The sequence below is a fragment of the Pterocles gutturalis genome, unplaced genomic scaffold, assembly GCF_000699245.1.
Source record: "Pterocles gutturalis isolate BGI_N339 unplaced genomic scaffold, ASM69924v1 scaffold5463, whole genome shotgun sequence".
Classification (NCBI taxonomy): domain Eukaryota; kingdom Metazoa; phylum Chordata; class Aves; order Pterocliformes; family Pteroclidae; genus Pterocles; species Pterocles gutturalis.
In genome coordinates this window covers 4,674-17,399 of record NW_010125381.1, presented here as the reverse complement: position 1 = coordinate 17,399, position 12,726 = coordinate 4,674, and the positions used below count along the sequence as shown (strand labels likewise).

Here is a 12,726-nt window from a genome sequence, read left to right as displayed (position 1 = left end):
GAACAGTACTTGTGTACAAACTATTATACAGGTTGCTAATGAAAAATATTGCAGCAGTTGCAAGGATGTTACCAGCTCAAACAAACATCTAATGATACAATATTCTTCTAAGAGGAAGTAATAATGTTAGATTTACAGACAATAAAGAGTTATACTCTCCACTTCAAAACACTGGAAAGAAAAAGCTCAGGTAATCCAATTTCTTTACCTCATATTATCACAAGGAAAAAAATTTCCTTTCACTATGAAACAGCATCCCAAGAGACCCTGTAAACAGTTTATTCAAAGGTAGTATTTGAGATGTCACAGCAACTTCAACAATTGTCCTAGTCTACAATTACAGACTTTTTTAGGCCACTGCTTGTACAGATGACTTTTAAAATTTTTCACTTATTTACATACATTCAGCCCAATAACAGCAGGTAAAATGCGCTATCTCACAACAGACACACTAAAATTTTCATCGAAAGGCCAGTGCAAGGAGATGTGGATCATGATTGCACAGCATGGAGGAGATTATATTACACAAATATACAATTAGACTGTTGAGAATCTAACTCTGCACACATGTGACACACATGGTCTTCTGGGTAGATAAGCGACACTTGGAGTTGGTACGTACACGTAACAGCAACTGTTGTGTTGGTCAGTTGATGATGACGGTGTGGGTGGCCGTGGAACACAGTATCGCTTGGCTGTGCTATCACTAAGTGAAGGTAGGCAACTGCAAATCAGGAATACCTAAAGCTGAAGTTTTAAGTACAGCTTCTCTTGGAAATGGCAGAGATTTTTTTTTTTCTAGTGAAAGAGCAGTTCTACTTAGTGCACAACATGTAGTAGGGAAATTGTTGCCACCTCTTCAATAAATGGTTCTAAGTGAACCGACACAGTTCCCAGAGCTTTAGAAAAACTCATTATGCAAATGAAGATACTGATGATAGACGGTAACATCTCACAGGATGCTAATTCTTATTATATCAATAAGCACCAAGTTAAGTGCCAAGACAGCCCCATTGTCCCATGATTTATCATGTAAAATTTAGAACTTGAATGCACAACTAAAGTCCACAAAGTTTGCATTTAATTCACAACAAGACAGTTTCAAAAATGGCTCTTAAAATACCTTTACATTTCAAATGAGCTTTCCTCCCCTCCTCCTAGAGGACTGCTTTAGGATGGACTAGACCTAGACATGACAAAGGTCTTTTGGAAGGAGGAGTGCACATCCTCTGGGAATCCTCTGCGATCGCTGGTTTTGGCTGACTGCAGCGGCCGCAGCGGCCCCCAGAGCGTGGTGCCCTCTCCCACCACCCAGCTAAGCTGCAGGGGAGGGGGCGGAGGAGGAAAGTACCCCTGTGTCTTCCAGCCACTGCTCAGCACCTTGCCTGATGAGATCTTTAAAACCTGCCAGCCCTCACCAAGCCTGAACTCGGAGCTGCTTACGAACCTGCAGAGGTGAGCCGTTTGCGCTCGGCTGCTGGGACCTGCACTGAGGTATCAGAAATCCCACGGTGACACCGCGGTGGCCAGAGACCCCAGGGCTGCCCCCTGCTCTTTCCCCACATAACCCCGAGGACGGGTGGCAGGGCAGCACGGATTTGGCTCCGCTTTCCCCGTTTCCATGAAAGGAGCCGCCCCTCTTAGGGCAAGCGCCAGGCTAAGCTGCCCTTGCAGCTGTTTTGGCAGAAATCAGCCAGGTGATGGGTGAGGAACGGTCCAAAAAAGCAAGGCAGCAGAGAAGAGGACCCCATACCTTCTGATTTGGAACAGAATCACAGAATATCCATGCCTCAAGAGACTATCCAGTAACACGCTCCTTGTGAAAGTCCCAGGCTGCAGAAACAATCTCACCCCAGAACAGAGTCACCATTTTCTTTCAATAACTTCGTCAAACCTTGTCATCTGTATCCTGGTTTCACAGAGAGACTCAACTCATTTCAAGCAATCAGATTTGAACACTGACAGCCTTAAAATAAATTATCATTTATTTCTGGCTCTCTCAGTTTTCAGGATCCCCACCGCCAGCCACTGCAGCTGTCAGTGCGGGCTCGTGCCATGCTCTGCCTCTTGTCTCCCCTTATTCTCAAGTACAACTGAAAGGTTGCTTTCTCTAGAACATGGATACACCTCTCAGAGTGGATTGGGATGTTCTTAATAAGGTCCTTTCATCAGCAATCAGTTGGAAGAACTCAATTTTAGAAACAGAATTCATGTGCAAAGCGTGCAACAAGAAATACAGTTTACGTTTGGTCATAGTGTCCTATCCTAGTTATGCTACCATGACTCACACTGGTTAGTATACTTACACACACACACACACATAGATATTTATTTATATACACGCTCACACAATAAGAAAATGTCTTAAGTCTGACAATATTTCCTCCTCTTTTAAGTGAAGATGAGAGTTTGGCATCTCAGGCTCTGAATCTGCTTAAGCCTGGGAGACAGGAACGTGACACACTTCAAGTATACATCGACTGCACAGTGATAACATCGCACATTGATGCTGACACATGCTGTCTTCAGTGGTCCAGCACTAGCATGTGGCTTAAAACCAGTTGCCCGTTAAAGGAGCCAATATCCGGGACTTTCGCTTTTCAGTGTTCGTATTCACGCAACGCCCAAGAGCAGGGCGATAGTCTGTACAACCATAAACGTCCTTCTGTATAAACGCAGTGGTATTTAAAAGTCTGAACCAGTGCATTCCTCTCTTACATTCCTCCTCTATTCCTTTCTTGCTGTTACTCTTGTATGCGTGGGAAAGTAAAAGGTAGTGGGGAAATAACTTCAGTAGAAGAACACAAAACCTCTCCTCTAAGTCCACAGAAGACCACTAACAGTGTAAGATTTCCAAAATAGCTGATAGGAATTCTTCAAATACAGTGTTTTCAATGGGGTTTACATATCACATTTCACATTATCTCCACAGAAGTCTACCTTAGCACTTTGTTTAATCAGACAAATATCAATAACACATAATAAAACAGCATACAATTCACGGGACACGACACGTTTTACAAAACCTTTAAAACTCAGCACTGCCGCTTTTGGGAAAAATAAAAACTCCTATTACTTACAGACATGAAATACACATCACATTGAAATGAACAGCATGATTACAAGGCTTTTTTTTTTTTTTCTTATTTGATGGCATTGGTTTAGGATGCATTAGTTTTCAATTAGGTTTCACAATTTTTCTTCACACCCCCAAAAGGAACCGTCGCTAACCTGGTATTTTCTCTGTGCTCTTTCAGGAAACTTACTATCATTTGGTAAATACTTTTTGAGAAAAAAAAACTTTTGAAAAATTAGCTTGAATCCCTAATTGTAAAACCTGAAGAACTGGCTGATGGTAGTACTCTTAACACAATCATCGCTCAGCTTACAATGACAAACCAAAAAAATATTACAGGAGGGTACAAACACGTTAAGCCACGGGTTTGGTTTTCTGTTGTTGATTTTTTTTTTTTTTTAAACTAACTCCATTTCTCACAACGCGGAGAAGTCTCTGACTTACAATGCTTCAGCAGTCGTGTCTGTGGAGACAGACATGGTCACTTTGGCAATCTTAACGGTGCTCTTAATGCAGCTCTCGGCAGCCCTGTGCACGTTCCCCGTGTTGTTGGCGTGTTTGTGCTGGCAGTCAGACTCCATGCTGTTATCGAGGGGCTGCGCGGTGCCTTCGCAGGTGGGGAACATGCTGCGGAAGGCGTGTCGCAAGTCCTTGCTCCTCAGAGCATAGATGATGGGATTCACTGTGGAATTCAGCAAACAGAGCATGCTACAGAAGGCAAAGACAGTCTTGATGAGCTTGTTCATTTTCCCAAAGACATCGTACACCATGATGGCGAGGAGAGGGCCCCAGCATATGATTAAAACGACTAGGATAAGGACCAAGGTTTTGGCTAATCTGATGTCCATACGAGTTTGATCAGGCCTCGTGATCTGTACCTTACCATCCTCCGTAGACTGAATGATTATGCTTTTCTGTGTGCCCCGCTGAATCATGCGAACAGCGTGGCTGTGAGCCTTCCACAGTATGTACATGTAGGCATAGACAATGAACAGCAAGAGGACGCTGGTGACCCCGATCCAGAACATCAGGTATGTCTCATCGATGAGAGGGAATATGTCCGAACAAACGGAATTGAGCTTTTTGCAGTTCCAGCCGAGCAGAGGAAGAACGGCTATTACAATAGCGATGGTCCACATCACACAAAATGCTACGACAGCCTTTGGTCGGGTAACAATCCTTTTGTAAGCTAGTGGCCTGTGTATAGATATGTACCGGTCTATTGCCGTGAGGAAAAGGCTACCTACAGAGGCAGTGAAGGAGGCTGTAACTCCACCCAGTTTGAACAAGAAGACGTTGGGGCTGTCCTTCCGGTGGAAAACATGGAAATCCACAAAACTGTAGACAAAAATTACGCTGCCCAGGAGATCAGCCACAGCCAGGCTTCCAATGAAATGGTAGGAGGGTCTACACCGGAGGCTTCGGGAGTGGAGGATGACACACAGGACAAGGAGGTTCTCCAGGACTGTGAAGGTGCCCAGGGTGAGTGACAGCACAGCGATGGCCAGCTGCTGGCTGGGGTTCAGGATCATAAAGCACTCCATATCCATGAAGTTCTCTCCACACTGTATGTTCTCATCATTATCCTTAAACGTGGACAGGGACTTGTTGTAAAACTCTGTGATGTTGACCTGATCTGAGGGAATAATGCTCAACAGGGGATCATCTCCCGCAGTCATTTTTTCTTGGAAAGGATCACCCCTGAAGGAAGAGAGAGGGAACTTCTGGGGGTAGTATCCCAGCTTGGACGCCATGTCGCCTTTCATGTCTTCGTACTGGATATCGTTGGAGCCCATGTAAAGGAGATCTGTTGTGATCGTTCGGAAAGTTGTATCTGCGAGGCCATCTAGGATTGACTTCATAACCCCAGTCTTGTTGGTTTCAGAAAGAGTTGGGAGAGGGAAAAATGCATTGAAGGAAATCCTAGAAGGGGAAAAGGACAGACTTCATTAAGATAAACAGGGAGACAAACTCCACAAACAACTTAGTTGAACTGTGTCAAACAAAATCAACCTTTCTCTTGCATTCAGTGCAGGTCTAGCCTTTGCCACCTGCAGGGATCAGGGCGAGTCAAGCACTTAGAAAGAAACCACCTAGATTTCACTAAAACTGAATTACACTAAGAAGTGATGCGAAAACTGGAGGCACAGAGAATTGAGTATTCCACAGGAAAGTAATTTTCATTTCTCATCAAAACCTTCTGAGCCGCTCCACCAGAAACATATTTTTCTCTAGATCTGAACTTGGCTTCTGATTGCAAAGTACCCTGCACACCAGTATTCTTTGGGCTTGCTTCATTTCCATAATACCACGTGCCATCGTAGGAGCTGCATTAAACTGGATCACCACCTTCATTGCTTTTCTTTCAAAAGGCACTGAAGGTTTTGAAAACCTGACAACAGAGAGGGAATGGGGAAAGAGCCATGCACTCGGAATTTCACAGTTCACCCAGTATGCCTGTACATTCACATTACCCTGTTAAAGCAATGTGAAGTCTACTAACATCCTGAATTTGTTATTGCAAATATATTAGCAAGGTGTTTCATCTACAAATACAGGGATCTGGATATAGCTTCATTACTCTGTTCCTTCCTTCTGCTAAACATACCAAGGCAACTGGGATGTTTGGACTCTATGGGGGAGGTGGGTTGTTACCCAGCCCTGTCCACAGCTTCAGGAAAGGTGACAAGCTCTGTTAGGTCAGTGATGGCATCAGTGATCCATTCTGCATGGCTCACAAACCTCAATCTGAGCAGTTCAGGCTTGCCTAGGAAAACATGGGACCAAGTTTGGGTCAGCGTGCAGCTCTGGACAAAACTCCAAGCAAAAGGGGCTGGAGCCACCGCTCCTGCGAGAAGCATGGAAACGTAACAGGTCCCATTGGGCACACCCTCAAAACCATTTGGTCCCCTCAGAAAGGAGGAGACCAGCAGAAGGTCCCCAGGTAGCCAGTGGTCTCGGAGTCCCGTCATGCCCAGCCTTTGCTCAGGGATGGTGATTAATTGCAGGGTGTAACTCCTGGTCAGCGCACCCTTGGGAGAGCACCCTCATCAGCATCTGAGCATCCTACATGCATCGACATGTAAGATGAGTCTTACAGCTCTTCTTACACTGTACCTCTTTGTATAAGTTTGCCCGTATAACATGCCTTGAATATGCACTGAACATCTGCTCTTGGGCCCCCTTCCACCACCAGCGTAGCTGAGAGTGGTCCGAATGTAAAGAGCCAGAATAACTGCTTTGGTGTGCTACAGCTATTCTGCGTCTGCTATGGGACATCTCAATGACTACATCAGCAACAGGAGCAAAACCAAGCTTTTTCTTGCTTTTAGAATGGAGGAAATTGTTTGTGACACCCAAGAAATCCCAGATGCCATATATAGGCTTGTACTAACTTCACCTGCTCACTTTACACAACTAACAATAAACAGCCACAGAGGCCACAAGAGATTATCTGCCAAAACCCAGAGTACTGACCACCTCAACTGCTAAAGAGGAGATTTGCACAGTAGGTACCACAGCTCACTTTTCCTGTGAAAACTGAAAGAGGAAAACAATTCATCTCTACAACAGTACCAACACTGAAAACCAGAAGAAATCATGAGCATTTCCAAAAGAAGCAGAGATAATTTGTCTGATGATATACTGCACTTACACAGGGCATCTGAACTCTTTCCACAGTTCATTAAAGTCTTCCATTTGATGACATTGAGTGTTAAAGGGAATATAGCACCCTAGACCTCCAAAAGACACTGCAACTCCAGTGCTGCAAACAAGGATGAGTACAAACAACCCTTACTGGGATAGTCTAACACACACGAGACAAGACACCTGCTGTGTCAGCTTTTGCCGACATCGTTGCTCAGCCAATAACAACGTAATTATTAGACAGACAGATAATATGAGCAGTGAGGGAGAGAAATGTCACTGAAGCACACATTAAAAATGAACAGCAATAATCTAATATGTAATGTACTTTTCATCCAGAAGGTGCTTTACAGCTGTTCCTAGTAGAATTTGCAGATGTTACCCACTGCAAAAATGACCCTGCTGACAACTGAGAAATCTGCTTTATGTGGAGTCTGGCAACTTTAAAATTGTCATTATAACACCGGTTTTAAACCAGAAATGAAGACTGTGTTATTCATTTGAAAACTACATGAAAAATATTAAATAAATCAAGTAGTTCTATAAACATGTGAAGACGGCTGTGGTACTGTCTGTTATTCCAGCTTATTTCTGACAGGAAAAAGACAACCATTGTAATGATTAAAGTCACAGCCCCATGTCAAGAAGATTATGTTTGAGTAAAGCTTCAAAAATTGTATGCAACTGAGCCCTTCTGCTAGACAGACAAACAAATTGGTACAAGGTAGCTGGTCCCTGCTGGAGTCACATTGAGCACAGACTTCTCGGAATAAGGTGCAAGCCACTGTGCAACCCCTACCTTTGTCTGAAATACAAATGAAAGAACACGGATTCCTGTGTGCTCTTATGAAGGTGGCAGCGAGTTATGTGACAATATCACTATGCATGCATATGCTATGCTAACAACATAGCTAATGGGATCAGGAGAGGCAAGTCTTACTCTGAATTTCAATTACTTTTTTTTTCCCTCTGTATTTTTACATTGAGATTATTACAGTAATTTCCACCTTATTGTCTCTGCAAAGAGAGTTTTCTTTAAGAGTACTTGGGAGTTCATTAGTGGTGTAGTTTAGGCTTTGGGGGATGCAGCTGACATTAATTTTGTTTTTGTTTGCTGCTGGGAGTATCATAATTGGAAATTTCTAGCAGTATGTGTGCATGTACCTATTCAACTAGCAGTTGATTTTTATTAAAGTTACAGTAAAACAGCCGTTTGCCCGATCTGGGATTGCACTTTACCGGAATTTCGTTTATTTTAATTTAGATACTAGCTTGTCCTGCTACAAGCTACAAGACTGAAACGTGCTGAAGCGATCAATGAGGTTTTCCATGGGTGCCCAGTGAAAACGAGACTGGACGTTTGGCATCGAGGTTCTTGGGAGAGTCCAGGTCACAGTCTGAGGTGTTGCACGATTTGACATAGACTGAAAAGCTGATGGTGGGAGCAGTGGTTCGGTTCCTGGTCTTTTTGTTAGGTTAGGTGGATGTGCCAGTATCACACAACTTTTGTCTCTGAGCTCTTCTGTCCAAACCTGGGAGCGGTGAGGGGGCACCGCATCTACACGGCCACGCTGCTCTTTGCAGTTGGCTTCGATGCAACCCAAACCCGTATTGCCCGAGACCCATTAACATCTCTACATGAAATACTCCGGGAGCCTTCTCACAACCTCCCTGGTGGACAAGGGTCCCCTGCACAGATCCCTCCTCTCTGGATGGGGCTGGGGTGATGGCTCTGTGCCACAGGAAGGTCCCCTCATGGGCAGGGTGGCAGTGGGGGAGAGCCTTCCTCTCCTGCCAAGGGAGAGCCTCCCTGCCCCGCCGAAAGCTGCTCTTCCAACAGAGCCTCTGAGTCTCCAAAGCTCTCAGCATCATCTCTTCCTTATATGAGCTCTAGTACCTTACTCATTTTAAAACTGCCTTGAGAAGAACTGAAACATTGATTAAAGGTGAGGAGGAGCCCGTGCTGACGCCAGCACCCAAAATATTCGGTGTATTTCCATGACTGCATAAGGCAATTCACAGTGAGTAATGAATTACGATTACGGATGAAGATTAAACCACAGATAAAAATTTCAAGCATTTTTTTCTCTTGAAGACCAAAACCAGAAAACCCATAGCTGAACACCATTTCAGACTTTTCTCCCATCAGCTCGCGGCTGTGGATGGGCACTGCCAGACCAGCTGTGCAAAGTGACTGCCGCTAGATGGAGCGGCTTTGACAAACACATCGCTTATCCCTCTGCAGAGACCTGGCTTTAACTTCTTCTAGCCCTCTTTATCCAGACTGTTTCATCGGGGTTCAAACATATGAAGTGTTAAACATCAGCTGAAGGTTGAAAGACACAACTTTGTAAGGCTTTGCCCCCAAAGCGAAATCATTAATTGAGGGGAAAAGTTTTACTACTGCCCTCCAAGGCGTGGTTATATACAGCCTTTAAAAGAAGCTTGGATGCTACCAGACCATAAAGACCCCTTAGGTAAAATATAAAATAGATGATACATAAAAGGCTGGTAAGTTGTCTCGGACAAAAGGGGGAATTATACCTCCCCTAGGTGGTCCACGGGACCAGCTCACTCAGGGAACAAGAACGTGACTTCATTAAAATGCTATTACCTATCTTCTCCTGCTGTTCTGGGGGAGAGGGAGGCTTGGGAAGTTTATATAGTTTTCTAAATAAAGGGCTGATTTTATTATAATTTTCAAACCAGGATGATTGATAGAGCAATTTTAATAGCCTGAATAGAAACAGTGAGTATTTGTGTTCTTCCTCGGAAAGTAATTATGAACAATACAATGATGCTACTGATAACTACAAAAAATGTTGACGTGGCAAGAAAAGGAATCAAAAACAAGAGAGGGAAATCCACAATCAAACCTCTGTAGCTTCTGTTTTAGAAAATATTTTTATCTCCATGCCTATACATTTCTTCTATGATACACACAGCTAATTAAGAACAGGCTAAAGGACAAGTAGGTATAATTCAAACATAGTTTTTGAATGCACAAAAAGATGATGCATTCTCCTTGCTTACACATTATAAGGCTTGTAAGTCCTTCAGAGAAGAGCTTTATCTTCTGGTAAGTTTGCGTAGTGCCCAATACATTGGGACTCCTACCAAACTGGGTCCACAAAGTACTACCACAGGAGAAACAGCAGCAGTAATTTACACTCAGGTGTAGTCAGCTGAAAAAAGTGAGAGAGAAACGAGATCTACCATAGTAACTGTGAGCCTCCAGGAATTAGAACTGTCCTATAAAATGAAAATTTATGTGGCTAATAATTACCTTATCCCATATGGCGATGAACAATACTGCTTTGAGGACAGAACAAGGTTTCTTTCCTTGTGGAAAGCAATGTGCAGTCTGACAAACAGCACTCTGAAACTCAGTAACACTGAGCAGGAAAACAAAACATGTTGACGAGAATGTGAAAGCAATGTTACCCCTATCTGGCTTTACTACTTCATCTCCAACACTGTGCTACTCCAAGGCTATAAATGGCAAATATGCTGTCACTCCTAATTCAGGAAAACTGGCATACACTTCAGTGAATTTTCTCTGTGTGAGGGATGGGGAAGGAGCACAGCCACTAGGAGAGGAGCAAATGAGGGATGCTGTCTGCTAGTTACAGCAAGGCACTATCAACTGTGGGGTCAACTAGGGCATGCAAGTACCAAACTAAATTTTGCTCTTATGTAACATGGTGATATCTTGGTCAAGTTGAACATTAATTAGCAAGAAACCACAGCTACATGGTTGTTTCTGTTGATTAACGTACCGTTTGCACACTAGCAGGACAGGGGCTGGATTGCTCCAATTTGGGGGCAAACTGCCCCTATGTGACACCACCCAGCATCCAGCAGCTGCCAATCTGAACAACAAAAACAAAACAATGGGGAAAACAGAGCATTAATCAGTGAGCAACAATGTTTTTAAAGGAAATAACACGATTTCTTCCCTCCAAAGTTCTGTTGGCGAGATGTGTGTACCAGTTTTAGCACAGGTGACTTGCAGGCACAGAGAAAAAGAAGCTGTGTCTTATCTCCCAAACAGCCAGGGCATAAACGTGTGTCTAAGATCAGAAAGGTTCAAAAGCAAGTTTGAAGTCCTGCTCTGTTTGGTGCAGATGAAGGACCTGAACTTTGCTCTCCTGTGAGCCAGGTGAGCGTGCTGGCAGCCTCTCTGTTCTGCTGCCTGTCTCTAAACTGCTGGAGTTATTCCATGTTGGATCAAGAGTTCAACATCAGGAAATAAATGCACCAGTGTGCACACCTGGCAGGTGAGAGGCTTAGCTTGAAGTCCCTTCTCTGAACTAAGGGAACGAAGGATGTGTTTCCTACATCCCACCCAGATGCACAGGGAAGAGCAGGAACAACTGCCCCATCTGCCTGTGAAAAACCTCCAAAATTCCTGACTTCACTTGAAATCCCTCAGCTTGTAAAATACAAACCCCTCCACACACACTTCCTACCAGGCTGGAGACAAGACAAAGTACTAAAGGCACAAACCAGCAAGGAGACCGTCAGGGCCACGGAAATGGGGAACTACAGCTACCTGGTCTGCCCGCCTTTTGGGAGAAAAGAAGCAGAGGTGGCTTTCTTAAAACAACAAGACAGTATGAACATGAGATTCTAACATCTTTCACAGTTTACTTTGTACGTCTTAATTTCATTTAAAGATGTAGTTTTGGGAGAGAATGAAGAGGCTTGCTGAAGTATGAAAAGTTCAGATGAAAGGGAAACAGTGAAGCAGGAGTGAGCTGGTATTTGCTTAAAACCAGCTCCAGTTTAGGGACCCATTTCCCAATAAAGCAGAATGAAAAGGTAATACAAAAAGTTTGATGTAATGCTATGCTATTTGCATTTTAAAGAAAAATGTAAGAGAACTCATTAAGCTGGTCCATTTCGAACTCTCAAACTTTTTCTCTTTCACAAAAGGGTTTATCTTGGATTTCACTATTCCAATAAAACCGGCTTCGTTCCCTGCCATTTTCTAGCCATTCTCTAATGCCAAAAGGTGCAGGCACTTATTACTGCTGAGCAGAATTGACATAAATGTTAAACGGAGAGAGAAGCCAAGCCAGGTGCAAAAGAGATAGGGGTTGAACACTCAGTCTCCTGGAAGTACCTAGAAGAGACAGCAGCTTAGCACACAACGTGTAGTTGAAAGGAGAGAAGTCATTTGAAAGAGCAAAGCAGGACATAAAAGACCCAGACTCCACCGGACGCTAAATGCTAAAGGTCCCCAGAAGAACGCAATGTCTAGAGGATGAAACTGAGGGAAAAACACATTTATTAGCAACAACAACAACAAAAAAGGAAATAACCACTCCAAGAAAACAGCTTCCATATAATGGCCAGAGCAGAACAAGAAAGGTCAATAATTTGTTGCAGCAAAAAATATTAGAGAACTTTATTAAACAAGTAAGGATTAGAGACTGAAAGGTAGCAAAAACACCAGGCTCCGGGGAGAACTCTCATAAACTGCAGAGTGCATGTCTGCCTCCTCCTCCTTTCCCTGCAACAAACCATGGCCGTAACAAGCTGTAATCAAAGACTTTGTGAGACAGCAAGGAGATCCTGAGAGCAAAGGTAATGCAGGCTAAGTGATCGGTGTGAAGGGGACTGGAAGGAGAGAGGAGAGATAACCACTGTCCTCATACCAGGAACAGGATGTCTCCAGGTGAGACAGGAGTAAACCGGGGAAAAGCAAGAGAGGAAGGAGATCCAAGTGGGAGAAGCCCCTGGGAGGCGGCGGATGCAGATTTTAGGTAACAGAAGAATTGCCTTTGGGATCAGCTTGGAAAGAGCAGATCAGGTGAAGGAGAAAACTCACGAAAGTCTCTCTCCTCTTCAGAGTTATGCAAACTTCAGAGACACCTCCATAAGCTGAAGAATATAGTTAATGGAATTTTCACCTCTCACCCTAAAGAAATAACCGACCCACTGCTCTGCAGGCAATGAGTTGCTCTTTTTAAGGTCCATTTCTGATCTGTATTCAA

General features: G+C 43.8%; 1 protein-coding gene across 2 annotated transcripts; it reads right to left on the bottom strand.

The window, feature by feature from the left end:
- Window positions 1–2,991: 2,991 nt before the first annotated feature.
- Window positions 2,992–10,592, bottom strand: CNR1 (cannabinoid receptor 1 (brain)). 2 transcript variants are annotated; one of them, XM_010078532.1, is made up of 2 exons: window positions 10,504–10,592; window positions 2,992–4,999 (listed from the first exon to the last, which is right to left on the bottom strand). In XM_010078532.1, exon 2 carries the CDS (start codon window positions 4,936–4,938, stop codon window positions 3,517–3,519), a length of 1,422 nt encoding a protein of 473 aa, XP_010076834.1. In that variant the 5' UTR covers window positions 4,939–4,999; window positions 10,504–10,592; the 3' UTR covers window positions 2,992–3,516. The 2 variants fall into 2 exon arrangements, with proteins under 2 accessions (XP_010076834.1, XP_010076833.1); XM_010078531.1 differs by lacking the exon at window positions 10,504–10,592 and having other exon boundaries at window positions 3,289–4,777; window positions 4,853–4,938.
- Between the last annotated feature and the right edge of the window lie 2,134 nt (window positions 10,593–12,726).